The sequence below is a fragment of the Monopterus albus genome, unplaced genomic scaffold (genome assembly GCF_001952655.1).
Source record: "Monopterus albus unplaced genomic scaffold, M_albus_1.0 scaffold269.1, whole genome shotgun sequence".
Classification (NCBI taxonomy): Eukaryota; Metazoa; Chordata; class Actinopteri; order Synbranchiformes; family Synbranchidae; genus Monopterus; species Monopterus albus.
The window spans coordinates 842,193-859,017 of NW_018128149.1; the positions used below are offsets into that span (position 1 = coordinate 842,193).

The following is a 16,825-nucleotide window of genomic DNA, read 5'->3' on the forward strand; positions in this document are numbered from 1 at the left end:
TCCCTGTCGCACGCCCCCATACTGAATGTAACCCCAAACCATGAGTTTACCTCCACTGAACTTGACTGTTTTCTGTGTGAATCTTGGGTCCATGCGGGTTCCAATAGGTCTTCTGCAGTATTTGCGACGATTGGTATGAGGTTCAATAGACAAATCATCAGAAAAATCAACCTTCTACCACTTTTCCACTGTCCATCCTTCCTGCAAGCTGTGGGCCTTAGCAAATGCAACACGATTTTTTAGTTGTCCTCTGTTTAATACTGGTTTCTGAGCACTAATTCGGCCATTGAGACCACTGCGTGAGAGAATTCAACAAACTGTTCTTGTAGATATAGGGGTTTCTGGTGACCAGTTTTTATGTAGCTCTGCTGCAGTTGAAAAAGGGCTGGCCCTGGACTGTCGAAGCAACAAACGTTCCTCTCGAACAGTTGTCTTATGGGGTCTACCTGACCTGGGCCTGTCATGAACTTCACCAGTTTCTTCAAAACTTTTTCTTATCCTCTCCACTTGACATTTAGATACATTAAAGATGTCTGCCACCTCAGCAGGAGACTTGGTCTTCAGGCTCTTGATGATCTGTGGTTGAATCTTTGGCATGCTGTCAGAGGTCAGGTTGCATTTCAAATGAAGGTTGGGTGTGCTGGGGTTCTTCTTATACACACATGGGAATGTGTTAATCACAGTATTTGTCACAGGTGACACTCTAGTCTGTGATTGGTTGAATCCTTTAAAGATATGGCAAGACTTTTGTCCTTGCAGAAACAGATGTTATGGGCTTTACCAAGCTGTGAACATCAGGACACTTTTTGATGGTTTCATTTTGCACCCAGTTATTAATGTGAATGCCCTTGACATTAAAATTAATTTATTGTGACAACAGAATGATTAGAAATAAAGTTATATCACATTTTAGGTTACTATGTCCTTATAGCACAAGCCTTTTGTCATGGAGTGTAACATTGTGACACGTACAATGAAATTTTGTTCTGAGCCAAGGACCACGGGCCGCTGCATGCATATATGCATATGCACCACCATCACATGCAACTTGGGGGGGGTCAGTGTCTTGCCCAAGGACACTTCGATGTGGACTACAGTCACCGAGATTTGAACTCCCAACCTTCCAGTTGGGAGACGACTGCTCTACCCACCGCACCACTGTCGTCCCCCAAAGCAAGGTGGGAACGCCTCATGCTCGCACATACAAGAAGGCCTAACGGTGGCTGTACTTCCTGAGGAGGCTGAGGAGGTTTGGCATGTTGCCTAGGATCCTTTGCAACTTCTACAGAACAGTGTGTGACCATACACTTACTGGTTTAGAGGTGAAATGGGGCCTTCAGTGAGGTGACTACAGGCAACGTGGTGAAGATGTCACATCTCTGCTGACTGTGTTCTGCTTGTTCAACAACTGTTTCATAAAACACTCAGTCTGGCTAATGTTATCTTGTGACTCATTCTTATTAGAAGTTGAAGAAGAAGCAAAGAACTCTGTTCATTTTTATAGATTTATTGAATAGATCACAAACATGAACTGAAGCTGAATAAGAGTCATAGCAGTTCATTACCTCAAAAATAAAAGAACATAAAGGACTATATGCAGCCGAGACAGAGGGTGCCTCACGCTGAAACCACTGCTTTGTTTGAATGAAAACCGGATCACAATAAAGGCAACAACCATACAGCACGGTGACTGTGGTACTAATATACAGTATTAGTGAAAAAATGACAAAAAACAACATCCCAGAACCCAAAGTGTCGCCTTCAGGTTGTTTACTCTGTTTGTCCAACAATTAAAAACACAAAAGTGTTGAATGTGTCAGTCCAAAAAAGTTTTTATTTTTTATTTTTTAGACTGAACCATCACAGTCAGTTAATTCACAGAAAGCAGGGGCAGCCTACTGAAAATATACAATATATATATATATATATATATGTATATATATTATAGCCTGCAACTTGTACATGGCTGCTAATTCATCTATTTTTGAAAGCATCACATCAAACAGAGAGCCTCTCCTAGCTGTTAGCAGGCTGTTATGCTACCAGACCAGCTAGCTAGCTGTACCCAGCATGCAGTTCACCTGCGTAATTTTGTAAAATGTACAATTACTGACATTTCAAATTGGTTGTCACAAATCATTGTGTGCCATGATGTTTTGCACTGTTTACTGCTAGATGGTAAGCACAGCTGCCAGGGGACCCCTCTTAGTTCATCGTTCATTCTGGCTAATGACCCAAAGCAACAGTATTATATAACCTGCTGTTTACTGATGCCTACACTTCAGCTCTGCTATGAAAAATTCAAATGTCACATGAAATTAATTTCAGTATACAGCCCAGCACTAACCAGAGCTGAAAACTATCTAATAGCATTTCACTGCAAACAAGCTCTACTGTAAAGGATAATAGGAAGACCAACCCAACATCCTCACACATGCTGAGGGTTGGGGATACTGATGTTGTTTGCTTTTTATTATAATACTGTATTTCTATTTTTTACTTTCTTCTCTTTCTTTCTTTGCCTGCAGGCTGAAGAATGTGAGATCACAACTCAAACAGTACAGCAGTAAATACAGTACAGACACATGCACATGTACGTATTTTTGTATTATTATGATTCTGGAAAGTAACTAAAGTTTTACAATAAATGTAGTGGAGTAAAGTCAAAAGCATGAAGTAACAGAAAATACTCAAAGTACAGAGACCTCAAAATCATACTTAAGTACAGTACTTGAGTAAATCTATTTAGTTACTTTCCACGACTGTTAAAAACATGTGATAAATTTGCGATTAATCACAAGTTAACTATAAACAATCACGATTAAACATTTTAATTGATAGGCAGCACTACTATAACATTAATCAAAGTTGGAAACGCGTGTAAACAAAGCTATGTACTGCTTTCCAGAAATGGAGAGTTCCACGATTTAAATGGGATTCTTATTCTGCTGGACAGTTGGGTCAGTGATTTGACATGTGCCACTGAAAATCGTTATGGTAATAGGTTAATCTTTGTGGTAATGTTACATTAGCAAACTGGGTATTATCTGCGTCACATTAGCCTGTTTGCTAAATCAACTTTCCCTGGGACATTCAGCTAAATTGCTAGTTTGCAGTTGATCTATTTTCAGCTATAAACAGCTGGAGATGGTTATGAGAGAATAATAGTGGCGTCTGTAGCTGCTTTGGCACGTTATGCCCTAATTGCTAGTTTTTCTACATCTCCCTTAGCATTGGCTCTTCCCTTAGTCACTAGTATCACTGCCGTGGTAATACACGTTCATGAACTATGAGTGACATGGTTACGGGCTTCAAACTGAAACGACTTGTGGATTTCTGTTCTTGATGTTCAAAATGTAAACATTCTTTTGCTAGAATCATTGACTATACATTTAAGGTTCCTGCTTGAGTGAAAAACTTTCCAGACTGCTCACATCTGAATATTTTTCCCTTCCCTAGAGTGAATTTGTTGATGTCGGTTTAAATAAGACTTCCGAGTAAAGGTTTCTCCACACTGGTTGCACCTGTACGGCTGCTCTCCAGTGTGAATTTGTTGATGTTGCCTTAAGTTGCTCTTCTTACTGAACATTCGTCCACACTGGTCACAACTGTACGGCCTCTCACCTGTATGAATTCGTCGATGCTCTTTTAAGTGGCTCTTCTGAGTAAAGGTTTTCCCACAGTGGTTACAGGTGTATGGCTGCTCTCCGGTGTGAATTTGTTGATGCTGTCTTAAGTTACTCTTCTTAGTGAACATCCTTCCACATTGGTCACACCTGTATGGGCTCTCCCCTGTATGAATTCGTCGATGGACATTTAATTCCATTTTCGAAGTAAATATTTTCCCACAGTGGTCACATCGGTACAGTTTTTCTCTAGAGTGAATTTGTTGATGTCGGTTTAAATGAGATTTCAGAGTAAAGGTTTTCCCACAGTGGTCACAGATGTATGACCTCTCTCCTGTGTGCATTCGTTGATGTTGATTTAAGTGGCTCTTCTGATTGAAAGTTTTTCCACAGTAGTCGCAACTGTACGGCTGCTCTCCAGTATGAATTTGTTGGTGTCGGCTTAAGTTACTTTTCTTAGTGAACATTCGTCCACAGTGGTCACAGCTGTATGGTTTGTCTCCAGTGTGAGATCTCTGGTGGATCCTTAGATGTGATGGTCTTAGGAAGGCTTTGTCACATTGCTGACAGCAGTGATGACTGGGTGTCTTTCTACGCCTCTTTTTCTATAATGACAGACATGAAGAGAGGGAGAGAGACATAAATCTCATGGTGGCAACTGATCTAAAACCAAATGTACCATGCAAATTGTTATAACATCCTTTAATCATCATTTCTCAAACAAAAGATTATTTCTTAGACCAGAACACTTCAGGTCATACAATTAAATTGGGCATCAAACCTCAAACAGCAGGTTTAAAGTATCATTTTAAAGTTTGTGGCATTGCTGTTATATTGTTTGATGTGACTAGATTTAAGTCTGAAAACTTATGGCCACTTTCAAACATGCACACCTAGCTAGGAATATGTCAGTTATTTTCACATCTAGGCGTCATGTCTGAACAAAGCCCTCGTGGCAAAGTGTTACTGGCAATTTTACCTGGTTGGACCTCATCAAACAGCCGGTGGTGTTCTAACCAACCACGTCTGAATTGTTTTCTACATTTTAGATTGCCAGTAGAACAATCCAACGACAGCGCTACAGATGAAGATCTATAGGCACTGGAGCTTAGCTGTCCCACATCAGAGGAGTTCACCCTAATATTATTGCCTGATGTGTTTAGAAAAACTGGTGACTACAATTCATGAGATTGAAAATAAATCAGTTAAAAGTAAACTCTAAAGTGTAGAAACAAGAACAGAATTTAAATATTCTTTTATTTTTAAGCCTTAATTGTACATTATATTTTCCAATAAAGTCCCTGGAGACATACATTCGATTCAATTGGATTCAGTTTAATTCTTTGTATAGTGCCAAACCAGAACAAAAAAGTCATTTCAGGGCACTTAACAAAAAAAGGTCCAAACCTCACTATTCTTATCAGATACAACAATCGGCAGCAGAAACAGACTTTACATTTAACCTAAGTGATGCTGGGTGTCAAAATACAGCAAACTGAACTGTCTCATTCCTGAACAAAAACCAACTGACCTAACAAGTGACACACACAGGGGAACATATATATTGGCTGGCCAAACCAATAGCACAAACAAGGGCTAGACCAAAGACACTACCAAAATAATCAACTAATAAACATTGAACAGTATGCTCTCAACTAAATATTTCCTTTAAATGTGAAGAAATTAACAAAACTTGACAAATAAAGTTCTACGATAAACTACCAACAAATAAATAATAAATAATAAATAAAGGAGGCGGAGGCGACATTGGTGCAGTGGGTAGAGCAGTCATCTCCCAACCAGAAGGTTGAAGGTTCGAATCTCGGTGCCTCCAGTCCATGTGTCAAAGTGTCCTTGGGCAAGACACTGACCCCCCGGTTGCCCCTGATGGTTAGAGCCATCGGTTGAGGTGGCGCCGCAGATGGCTGCCATTAGTTCTGTACCGGAAACAAATTCCTTGTGTGTAACATACTTGGCCAATAAAGGTGATTATCCTGAAATTTCTGCCAAACTCCCCCCTTCTTTGTATTGGGCACTTGGTGCAGTCCAGGCCTAGTGGGAGGCATTTAAACCTGCTGCTTCCTCAGTCCAATCTTTTGGCTGAACCGGCCAACATGGCAACTCAAAAGAAAATGTGCACATACAGTATTAACAATACAAAATCAATCTAACGTGCATGCTCACTGATCAATTGTGTATGTATAATATCAAAAAATATTAATCTACAACTTAACCTAAACACAACAAAATTACCCACCCAAGTCCATTGCTGGTGGTGGTTTAGGCCCTCACATGGTGAAGGCCAGGATTGAGGCATTCACACTGGGATTTAAAGAGTTTTACCTGAGTGATCAGCCATGGGCCGATGTGACTGACCAACACCAGAAACCAAAAAGCCAAAGTAAATAAATAAGTCTTTAGTTTGAATTTAAAGACAGAGATCAGTGATAAAGCAAAGTTCAGATGGAAGAGCACTCCACAGTTTAGGAGCAGCTACAGTAAAAACTCATCCTGAAGGTCTCCTGTATGACTTCGTCAATGCTGATTTAAGATACACTTTTGACCGAAGGTTGTTCCACATTCATAACAACTACACACAGTGTGAAAGCATCCATGTTGGTTGAAAGTTGTCTTCTCAGTAAAGGTTTCTCCACAGTGGTCAGTTCTATAGCCACTCTCCAGTGTGACTTTGTTGATGTAAGTTTAAAGTACTTGTCACAGTCAAGATCTTATCACACTGTTCACAGCTGTATAGCTTCTGACCAGTGTGAATTCATTGATAAGGGTAATCACCTTTATTTGGCAAAGTATGTTACACACAAGGAATTTATTTCCAGTAAAGAACTGAGGCAGCCATCTGCAGCTCCAACTCAACCGATGGCTCTAACCATCGGGGGCAACGGGGAGGGTTCAGTGTCTTGCCCAAGGACACTTCGACATGTGGACTGCAGCAATGTGAACCTCCGACCCGCTGGTTGAGATGACTGCTCTACCCATTGAACCACAGTCGCCCCCACTGATGTTTTAAGTAATGCTTCTGTGAAAAGAGAGGTAAATCTCATGCTGTAACAAAGCATGAAACCATATAAAATATGTACTGATATCATCCTTCAACCATCATGTCTCAGGAAACATTTCTAGAACAGTTCACATAGCATTAAATTTGCAATGCCAAGAATTAAACATCAGACCTCTAAAATATCAGTTTAAAGTTTACAGCATTGTCTGACTGTTTAAAACCCCACCACCTCTAACATATAACCTCAATAATGAACATATATGAATTTATACATTTATGACAACTTTGCCAAAAACTCAAACATTGTGAGCTTCAAAAACACAGGTGTGAGCTATAGGTGTGCTCCGGTAATTCATCAAATGGCACGACACTGGCCACTGGCAAAATTAAGTCTTCCCAGATTGGTGAAATGTATAGACTTTCTCAACTCGTCCTCGTTATTTATGTAGTATTAAGAAATACCGAAAGTGTATGAAAACACATTTCCCACACTGGTCACAGCTGTATGGTTTCTCTCCAGTATGAAGTATTTGACGACGGTCTAAGTCAGTCTTCAGTGAAAAGGTTTTTCCACATTGATCACAGCTGTATGGCCTCTCTCCACAATGAATAAATCTCATGCTGTAACAGAGCATAAAACCGTATAAAGTACATACCGTCATCACATCCTTCAACCATGTTTCTACAATACTTCATATGACATTAAGTTTGCAGTGCCAGGAATTGGACATCAGACCTCAAAGCTTATTTAGAGGTGTTCCTAATATTCTGGTCCTCATGTATGTAACCAGAAAAAACTAAAAAAAAAAAAAAGATATACACAGCTCTAAATACGATGTGGTCTAGTACAACACCACCTGTAACTATAACCTCAATAACAAATGCCTATGAATTTATACATTTATGACAACTTCACCAAAATCTCAAGCATTGTGAGCTTCATAAACATGGGTGTGAGCATAGGTGCGCTTCGGTACTTCATCAAATAGCACAACACCTCTGGCTACTGGCAAAAGTAAATCTTTGCTCATATTGGTTAGATATATAACACTTAAAAGCAGTTTTTTTTACTTGCACCTGGTAAACATACCCCCTCTAACAAACATTTAAAAAACCAGGTGACCAACACCAACAAAACTGATTACTTTGGCTTTTGGTTCCTGGTAAAGTTTAAATAGAAAGTTACCTGGGGCCCGTTTCAAGAAGGAGGTTTAACAAACTCAGAGTTTAAACCTGAACTCAGAACAGGTTTCAGAACAGCTGAAAAGAGTTGGTTTAATCAACTCTAGGTAGGTTGACTCAGGGGTAGGCGCGTGCAGCGCGACTATAAAAAGCCCTGAACAATGGAGTGAAGACATTACGAGTCACCATGGCAACAGGACCAAGCAAAAATAGGTCTGCGTTTTTTCCCCAACAGAAATGGATGTGCTACTACAAGCATATAGTGACTACGAGCCCATATTTCGTAAAAAAAAAAAAGCGACACGGCTGCAGCGGCGAAAGAGAGAGAGTTAGCTTGGGGGAAAATAGCTGCCCGAGTCAATGCGTACGTTTACATTTTAATCATACAGTGTTCGGTATAAGTAATTACTAAATAATGTTAGTATTTGTAAAGTAATGATTAATAAATAATCCAGTACGTTTTATGGAGAGTAATTATTACATTAATCAAAATACTTTTTTAAAATTGACCCAACACTGATGTAATAATATAAGAATTGAATTTTAATTTTCATGTAGGTGCATTGATGGGAATATGTGTGCCATCAATGCATCCAACCGCATTAGGAAATCCTGAAGGGGATTCTAATTATTAGTTTATTTCCAGAGGTCACAGCAAGATGTTATTAACTGATTATCATTTTTCAGATTAGCCTTACTGAAACGAATTCAATACCACTAACCTGCAATCCTGTGAAACTCCTCTTTAATGGCTCTGAGGGGTTTGTGCCCAGGAAACACAACAAAAATTCACAGAAAGCGCTTGAGGGTGAGGCACACTTTCCGAACTATTCTACATACTGTGGCCTTACTAATGTGCTCTGCATCCCCGATGTTATAAAGAAAACTGCCGTTTGCAACAAATCGTAACGCAACACAAAGCATCTGCTCGGATGTAAGAGCACGGCCACGATGGGTGATGTGTCTGATGTATGGGTGGATAAGATTATTGATATATGTTATGGACTCTCTAGAAAAACGGTACCGCTCAAATAAAAATACATGGGGATATGACAAAAAAAAAATCAACTCGTGGCCTCAATATCCTCTCCCGACGTAAATGCAGTTCCCTGCGAATTAATACAGCGTCCTCATCTACAAGATCCTCTATGAATGGACACGCCATTTTGGTCTCTGCGTGACGGAAACATGTGCAATCTATGAATGTACTGAAAGATTAAATGAGGTATTAAACACCTTTCACTTTAAAAAGGGGCGGAGACCGGAGGAAACTCTGGGTTTCCCAAACAAAACTTGCTGCCAACCAGGTTAGGTTCACAAAGTAAGTTGCCATAGTAACTGACTCTGAGTTTAGATTACCTCTCTTTTTGAAACGGGTTTAATTTACCCTGCTTTCACGAGTTTAAGTTACCTCCGTTTCTGGAACCAAAAACTCCGAGTTTTCCTCATTTCGGGGTTAACAAACTCAGAGTTTCAACAAAACCTCCTTCTTGAAACGGGGCCCTGGACACAGCTTTACGTTGAAGATGTTTCACTTCTCATTCAAGAGGCTTCATCACTTCTGTCTGACTGGTGGCAAGCAGGAGGTATTTAACCCACTGGGTGGGGTTTCTCAGCCCGAGACAGGAAGAATTGATGAAGTCACTTGGATGACAACTGAAACATCTTCTATCTAAAACTACATCCAAATGCTTTTTCAGCAAAAGTTTTTTCAGCATACTATGCCCTGGATCAGTGGTCCCCAACCTTTTTATCACTGCGGACCGGTCAACGCTTGACAATTTTACTGCGGCCCGGGGGGGTGGGGGGATGGGTATGTAGATTGTTTATATTGTTAATATAATAATAAACGTGAATCCACTGTGTTGAAATTTTTAACTCCCCATAACGCTAAATCAACGGGAGCCCTGAACTTGTTTCTCTGCAACGAGACGGTCCCATGTGGGGGTAACTACTCCGTTGTTTTGTTTGCTTCACACAGATAGGATGTCGGAAATGGCAACAGGGTTTTCAGTGCTGTGGTGGCGATCTCAGGGTATTCTGTCATGACTTTAATCCAGAACACCGACAGAGTTGTTGTCTCGAACATACTTTTAAGGCCGCCGTCATTTGCGATCTCCAGCAGTTGATCTTCTTCTTGCACAGACCTGCTGGATTCACCTGGTTTGTTGACAAATGGGTTGCGGATCCCTTCCTTGGCAGTTCGTGGGTCCTTTGTGGTTGGGAAGTAGCGCTCGAACTCTTTTAAAAGCAAAGACATGTGATCGTGCACCAGCTGGGAGAATGAAGACTCAGGCTCAGTCTCACCCAAAGTCTCATGTTTGAAACATGTCCAAAATGCCTCTGTTGACGCGCCGTCCCCACAAATCCAGTTTGGCTTTAAATGCAGCTACTTTATCTGCCAACTTGAAGACAGTTGTCATTTTCCCCTGAAGTGACAGATTGAGTTCATTGAGCAGGCTGAATATGTCGCACAAGTAAGCCAGTTTTGGTGCTCAAGATTTCTTGTGCGGCCCGGTACCAATTGATCCACGGACCGGTACCGGTCCGCGGCCCGGGGGTTGGGGACCACTGCCCTGGATGACAGAATATGCACAGACAAAGTTAATCAACAAGTCTAGTTTGGATTTAAAGACAAAGATCAGTGATAGAACAAAGCTAAAGTGGAACAGCACTTCAGTTTAGGAGCAGCTACAGTGAAAGCAAGCTGAAGCTCTCCTGTATAAATTAACCAATGCTGGTCTCTGATACACTTTTGACTGAAAGTTGCACCACATTCATGACAACTACACAATGTGAAAGCATCCATATTGGTTGAAAGTTGTCCTCTCCATAAAAGTTTGTCCAGTGGTCACAGCTCTATGGCTGATCTCCAGTGTGACTTTGTTGATGTCGGTGTAAGCTAGTTTTCAGTGAAAAGGTTTTTCCACAGTGGCCACAGCCATATAGTTTCTCTCCTGAATGATTTTGTTGATGCTCATTTAAGTAACTCTTCCAAGTGAAACTTTTCCCACAGAAGCCACAGATGTATGGTTTCTCTCCAATGTGAATTAATTGATGTTGGGTTAAGTTATTCTTCTTAGTAAAAGTTTTCCCACAGTGATCACAGCTGTAAGGTTGCTCTCCAGTGTGAATTCGTTGATGTTGGTTTGAAGTACTTCTCTGAGTAAAGCTTTTCCCACAGTGGTCGCAGCTGTAAGGTTTCACTCCAGTGTGAAGCCGTTTGATGTTGATTTAAGATGGCCTTCTCTGCAAAGGTCTTTCCACACTGGTCACAGATGTACGGTTTCTCTGCCGTGTGAATTCGTTGATGTCGATTTAAGTGAGTCTTCTGGGAAAACATTTTTCCACACTGCTTACAGCTGTATGGCTGCTGTCCAGTATGAATTTGTTGATGACGGTTTAAGTGAGTCTTCTGTGAAAAGGTTTTTCCATATTGGTCACAGATGTACAGTTTCTCTTCAGTGTGAGATCTCAGATGAATCTTTAGATCACGTTGTGATAGGAAGGCTTTGTCACACTGCTGACAGCGGTGATGAGTGGGTGTCTTTGTGTTTCTTTGTTTCTATAATGACAGATGTAAAGAGAGAAAGATAAATCTCATGCTAGAATGAAGCATGAAACCATACAAAGTACATAGCAGTTTTCATGATGTTCAATTATGTCTCAGACAAAAAACAGTTCTAGAACAGTTCACATAACGTTAAGTTTGCAGTGCCAAGAATTGAACATCAGACCTCAAAGTAGTGGGTGTAAAACATCAGTTTAAAGTTTGCAGCATTGTCTGACTGACCATTTAAAACATGAGACCAGATGAATCTGAAACTATGTCCACCACCTCTAACAATGACTTCTATAATGAATATCTATAGATTTTCAACAATTTCACCAACAACTCAAACATTGTGAGCTTCATAAACACAGGTGTGAGCCCTAGTTGCACTCTTGTACTTCACCAAATAGCACGACACCTCTGACCACTGGCAAAAGTAAATCTTCCTACACTGAACAGAACAAAGTTCAGGTGGAAGAGCACTCCACAGTTTAGGAGCAGCTACAGTGAAAACACAACCACAAACTCTCCTGTATAAATTTGTGGATGCTGGTCTAAGGTACACTTTTGACTGAAGGTAGCTCCACATTGGTAATGTGCACATTTCATCTGCAGTGTGAATATGCTGATGTTGGCTTAAGCGATTCTTTGGTGCACAGTGTTCACAGCTGTATGGCTGCTCTCTAGCATGAATTTGTTGATGCTGACCTAAAGTGCTCCTCTTAGTAAAAGTTTTTGCACAAACGTCACAGCTGTACACCTGCTCTCCAGTGTGAATTCGTTAATGTTGGCTAATGCACTTTTCTGGGTAAAACTTTTCCCACAAAAGTACGGTTTCTCTCCTGTGTGAATACGTCTATGTTCGTTTAAATTACTCTTTCGAGCACAGATTTTTCCACAGCAGTCACAGCTGTATGGTTGTTCTCCAGTGTGAGTTTGTTGAACTCGGTTTAAGTTAGTACTCTGTGAAAAGGTTTTTCCACAGCAGTCACAGCTGTGTGCTTGCCCTCCTGTGAGACTGTCGATATTGGCTTAAGGTGCTCTTCTTACTAAAGGTTTTCCCACAGTGGTCACAGCTGTACGGCTGCTCTCCAGCGTGAATTCATTGATGTTGGCCTAAAGTGCTCTTCTGAGTAAATGTTTTACCACACTGGCCATAGCTGTACGGTTTCTCTCCCGTATGAATCCGTCTATGCTCTTTTAAGTGGCTCTTCTGAGTAAAGGTTTTTTCACAGAGGTCACAGTTGTACGGTTGCGCTCCAGTGTGAGTTTGCTGATGTCTGTTTAAGTTAGTCTTTTGTGTAAAGGTTTTCCCACAGTGGTCACAGCTGTACGGTTGCGCTCCAGTGTGAGTTTGCTGATGTCTGTGTAAGTTAGTCTTTTGTGAAAAGGTTTTCCCACAGTGGTCACAGCTGTATGGTTGCACTCCAGTGCGAGTTTGCTGTCGCTTTAAGTTAGTCTTCTGTGAAAAACTGCTTCCACAGTGATCACAGATGTATGGTTTCTGTCCAGCATGAATTCGTTGATGTTTGCCTAAGTTACCCTTCACAGTGAAGGTTTTTCCACACTGGTCACAGATGTACAGTTTCTCCAGCGTGACACCTCAGATGAACCTTTAGATCACATTTTGACAGGAAGCCTGTCACACTGCTGAAAGCGGTGACGAGTGGGTGTCTTTTTGCATCTCTGCTTCTACATAGTGACAGACATATGCAGAGAGACATAAATCTCATGGTGGAATGAAGTCTAGAACCATATAATGTATGTATCATGCAAATTTTCATGACATCTTCAATCATCATCTTCCAGACAATCAGAAATCCAAAATACTTAAAACATTAAGTCTGTAGTGCCAAGAACTGAAAATCAGACCTCAAACCTCAAGTAGTGGGTCTAAAGTATCAGTTTAAAGCTTGCAGCATTGTTTAATTAAATGACTGATTGTATTGTTTGAAACGTGAGATCAGTTATATCTGATTATCCATGTACTGAGCTTTGGGTTGCCTTGACCATCATGTCTGCACCATGAAAGCCTGGGCTGTGTAATTCAAAATGGCTGCACATGTTTAGGAATCACTTGAATAAGTCAGACCCTGATCGTGAGAAATCATAAAGATGGATGAGGGTAAGCAGTATAAACTTATGCTTAGTTGCTAAATGAATGGGTGTTAGAGTAACACCCTCATTCTGCTTGAAACCTCTCTCCCAGCAAAATTATTTTAATAGAGACTATCAATCAGTAAATAAATTCATAAAAGGCCACAATACAACTCAAGAAGTCTTGACAGCAAAATTCTCCTCAACACACAGTAGGTAATATTAACTGCTGCTGGATGGTTACAGCTCTTCCTGAGACACCTCACGCTCTACCGCAATCACCCGCTTCTTTGCACAAGCCATGAGCTCTGGTCTCCTGTTAGCGTCAGTGTACGGCACATGCACACACCCTTGTCCGTGGGGACTGGCTACTACTCGGCTTCTTAATAGAGGCGCTCATGGTCAGATCACAGCGTGCATGATGGCCTAGGACAGACAGGATGCAAAACTTGGATGGAGGCGGGCCAAATAAAGAGCTGAGCAGCACCGCTGACCAAGCAAATTACTTGGTCAGCGGTGCTGCAAATTACTTCCTCTCTTCTCTCAGTGTCTCATTACATTTTTCCCAAAAAAACTTTAATTTTTCAATATTCAGTTTTTTTTCAATGAACATTTCGTGGATAAAAAAAAACTGAAAAAATAAGCCCATTTCATTTCACAATGGTCTGAAACCTGGATAGTCCTACTTTAGAAAACTGGGTTCAGTTTTCTATTTGTCCCAAATAGAAACTTGAACTGCTAAGTGTTACATGGACTACACTGATCCTGATCTGACCCAGAAACACACACACACACAAACTTTACCGTGTGTGTGGTGAAGATACAGACAGAATCAGTATGGCTGCACTGTGCACAACAAACTAAACCAGCAACTAATTTGAGAATCGTGATGACGTCTCACTGCTGTCAAACATTTTACAAACCAGTCAACTGATTGACAAAATCAATCAATGGGTGCAATGGATACAAATCAGTTCAGCAGAGCTCCACCTCAACCAGCTGCAACTGGCAAATCCTGCTATTACATTGATGCAGGAGCGACAAGCTGTCAAAGTAATGATATATGAAAGAACAGCAGAGGAAGTACAGCGTGTTTCTGCAGTAGCTTACTGTACCTTTAATACTTTGACTAGTAATGAAACTGCCTCTGTTATGGATCGACATGCCCCTTTGTCGGAAATCAGTCTGCGATTAGACGCTTGACATGAAGGCTCAAGGAAAGGACGTCTCGTCAGTTATAACGTGTTTTCTTGGTTCCTCTCTTCTCTCAGTGTCTCATTACATTTTTCCCATTGCATCTTGCATGGGGGGACTAAGACACTAGGAAAGGATACAACTGAAGGAAATGTGGATGCAGTTAGGTGAATTGGGATTCACAGTGCGTGTGGATTCTATTTCAGTTTGTTCCTGTTGGAAGCTAATGCTAACTAGCAGCTGTCAGTAGATGTGCTGTTTTTATTATCTCTATGGATGTTTACTAGGGGTGGCACGATACCACTTTTCCATGTCCGATACCGATACCGATACCCCAATTTTGAGTATCTGCCGATACCGATCCAAAATGATATTTTTCCCCTCTGTTAAACAATTGCTTAGTAACACATGTCAAATATTCTACTCTCCTAAAGGAAGAAATACATCGCCCACAACCATGAGTTGTGCAACACTGCTGCTTAATTTTTATTTCAATTCTTCAAACAGAGAACTTTTAGCAGCACTTTTGACTAGTCAGCACAATTCAAACATTCAAGTAAAATTTTAGGTGCACCTTTGTGTAAACGTTTGTTATTCTCTAAATACTTAGGTTTGAAAGAATAATAATTCCAGCATCAAACACTGGATATAACCATAACTTAAATAACAATAACTTAACATTAAATGTAATAGAATCTCCATAATTGGACAGTAAAACACAGTAACCTAGTCTGGTATTGAACTGTAAGACCAGTACGAACATTTGAAACATCAAGTAAAATATTTGAATATTTATTCAAGTTTTTCAGTACCTGCCTGGCCATGAAAACTGTCACAAAAACCAGTGCCTCATGTTTTCACTGTCCTTGTTTAACTTAAGTGTGTAACTTCACTTTAACATGAGGGGCAAATTCTTCTTTAGAAAGATTAGCATTTCAGCCTTCTCAGCTGTCAGGCTGCTCCTCCGTTCATCAATAATAATGGAGGCAGAGCTGAAAAGTCTTTCACTCTCCACACTTGTTGAAGGTGCATTCAGCTTTGCTTTTGTCCTCTTCGCTGAGTTTAAAATAACTCCACACAGCCGACATGGTAACGCTGATCGGTCTCACTCATGCCTGTCGATCACGTTGAAGCTACTGTTCATGTGACGTCTCGCTCTACAACACGTCGCTCATAAAGCAGTCATATGATAGTTTAAAACAAAATCTCCGTAGTGTATCGGATCGGATTATACGCCCCTCTCTTTGCAATATCCGATCCACAGATTTTGGCCAATATCGGGCTAATATCGATACTTAATATCGGATCGGCTCACCCCTAATGTTTACTGACAGTGGTTTTGTTTAATGTATAAAATGTTTGTTTTATTGTTAGACAAATTATATCACACTAACTGCTGAACTATGTTCTTTTTATTTTTTGCAAAACTGATTGTTGTTTGCGGGATGGACCAATTGGTGGCATGACACATAATTAGAAAATCATTCACTCCTCTGCTTTCATATGCACCTCTTTTGTGATACATTTCAAATACATTTTTGTAAAAGGCAGCCATATTTTTTGGTCTTTGTATCCATAGATTGTACGTATGCAAATGTACACGTGACACTGCCATGTTTAAAGGCTTCAAGTAAACACTGTAAACTACTGGAGCTGAATAAACTATGAACCTGAAGCTGTTAAACTATGCACAGTAAAATACACCATGCAGGGCTGTTTGCATCTTGGCCCAACCGCACTAGCTGCACTAAATGCTGCCTCAACATTCCACTGTGTAACCGTCACAGTATCAGCCGCGGCTGCTGGACCCGGTGCCAGACGGGGGATGTTGGTTTGCTATGAATGAACAGTAAGAGTTGTGTTCATGTTACTCATCTGTGATGGCCCCTGTTCATTGTGTGTTTGTCTAGTGTGTGTTTCAGGTGCGCATTTTCCTCATGTGTCTGTTGGAGCATGTGGGCACATCTGCTTCCTTTTCAGGTCTACTGAGGTCCGGGCAGATAGCGAGCACCTGGGGCTGCCATCCTGATTTATGGCTCTCTATAATCTACGCAGTAGGTACGATGTAGATCAGTGGTCCCCAACCTTTTTATAACTGTGGACCGGTCAACGCTTGACAATTTTACCGCGGCCCGGGGGGGGGGGGGGGGGGGG

General features: G+C 40.8%; 1 protein-coding gene and 1 pseudogene across 1 annotated transcript in view; both read right to left on the bottom strand.

Moving 5' to 3' along the window:
• Positions 1–2,846: 2,846 nt before the first annotated feature.
• The window catches only part of LOC109972761 (zinc finger protein 761-like), a 16,503-nt gene continuing 2,524 nt past the window's right edge, over positions 2,847–16,825 (bottom strand). Inside the window, exon 2 of the mRNA XM_020621879.1 lies at positions 2,847–4,231. Within this exon, the coding sequence (XP_020477535.1) occupies positions 3,431–4,231 (801 nt within the window). The 3' untranslated portion in view covers positions 2,847–3,430. The remainder of the gene's footprint in view (positions 4,232–16,825) is intronic.
• On the bottom strand, positions 11,724–13,877 carry LOC109972752 (zinc finger protein OZF-like; annotated as a pseudogene).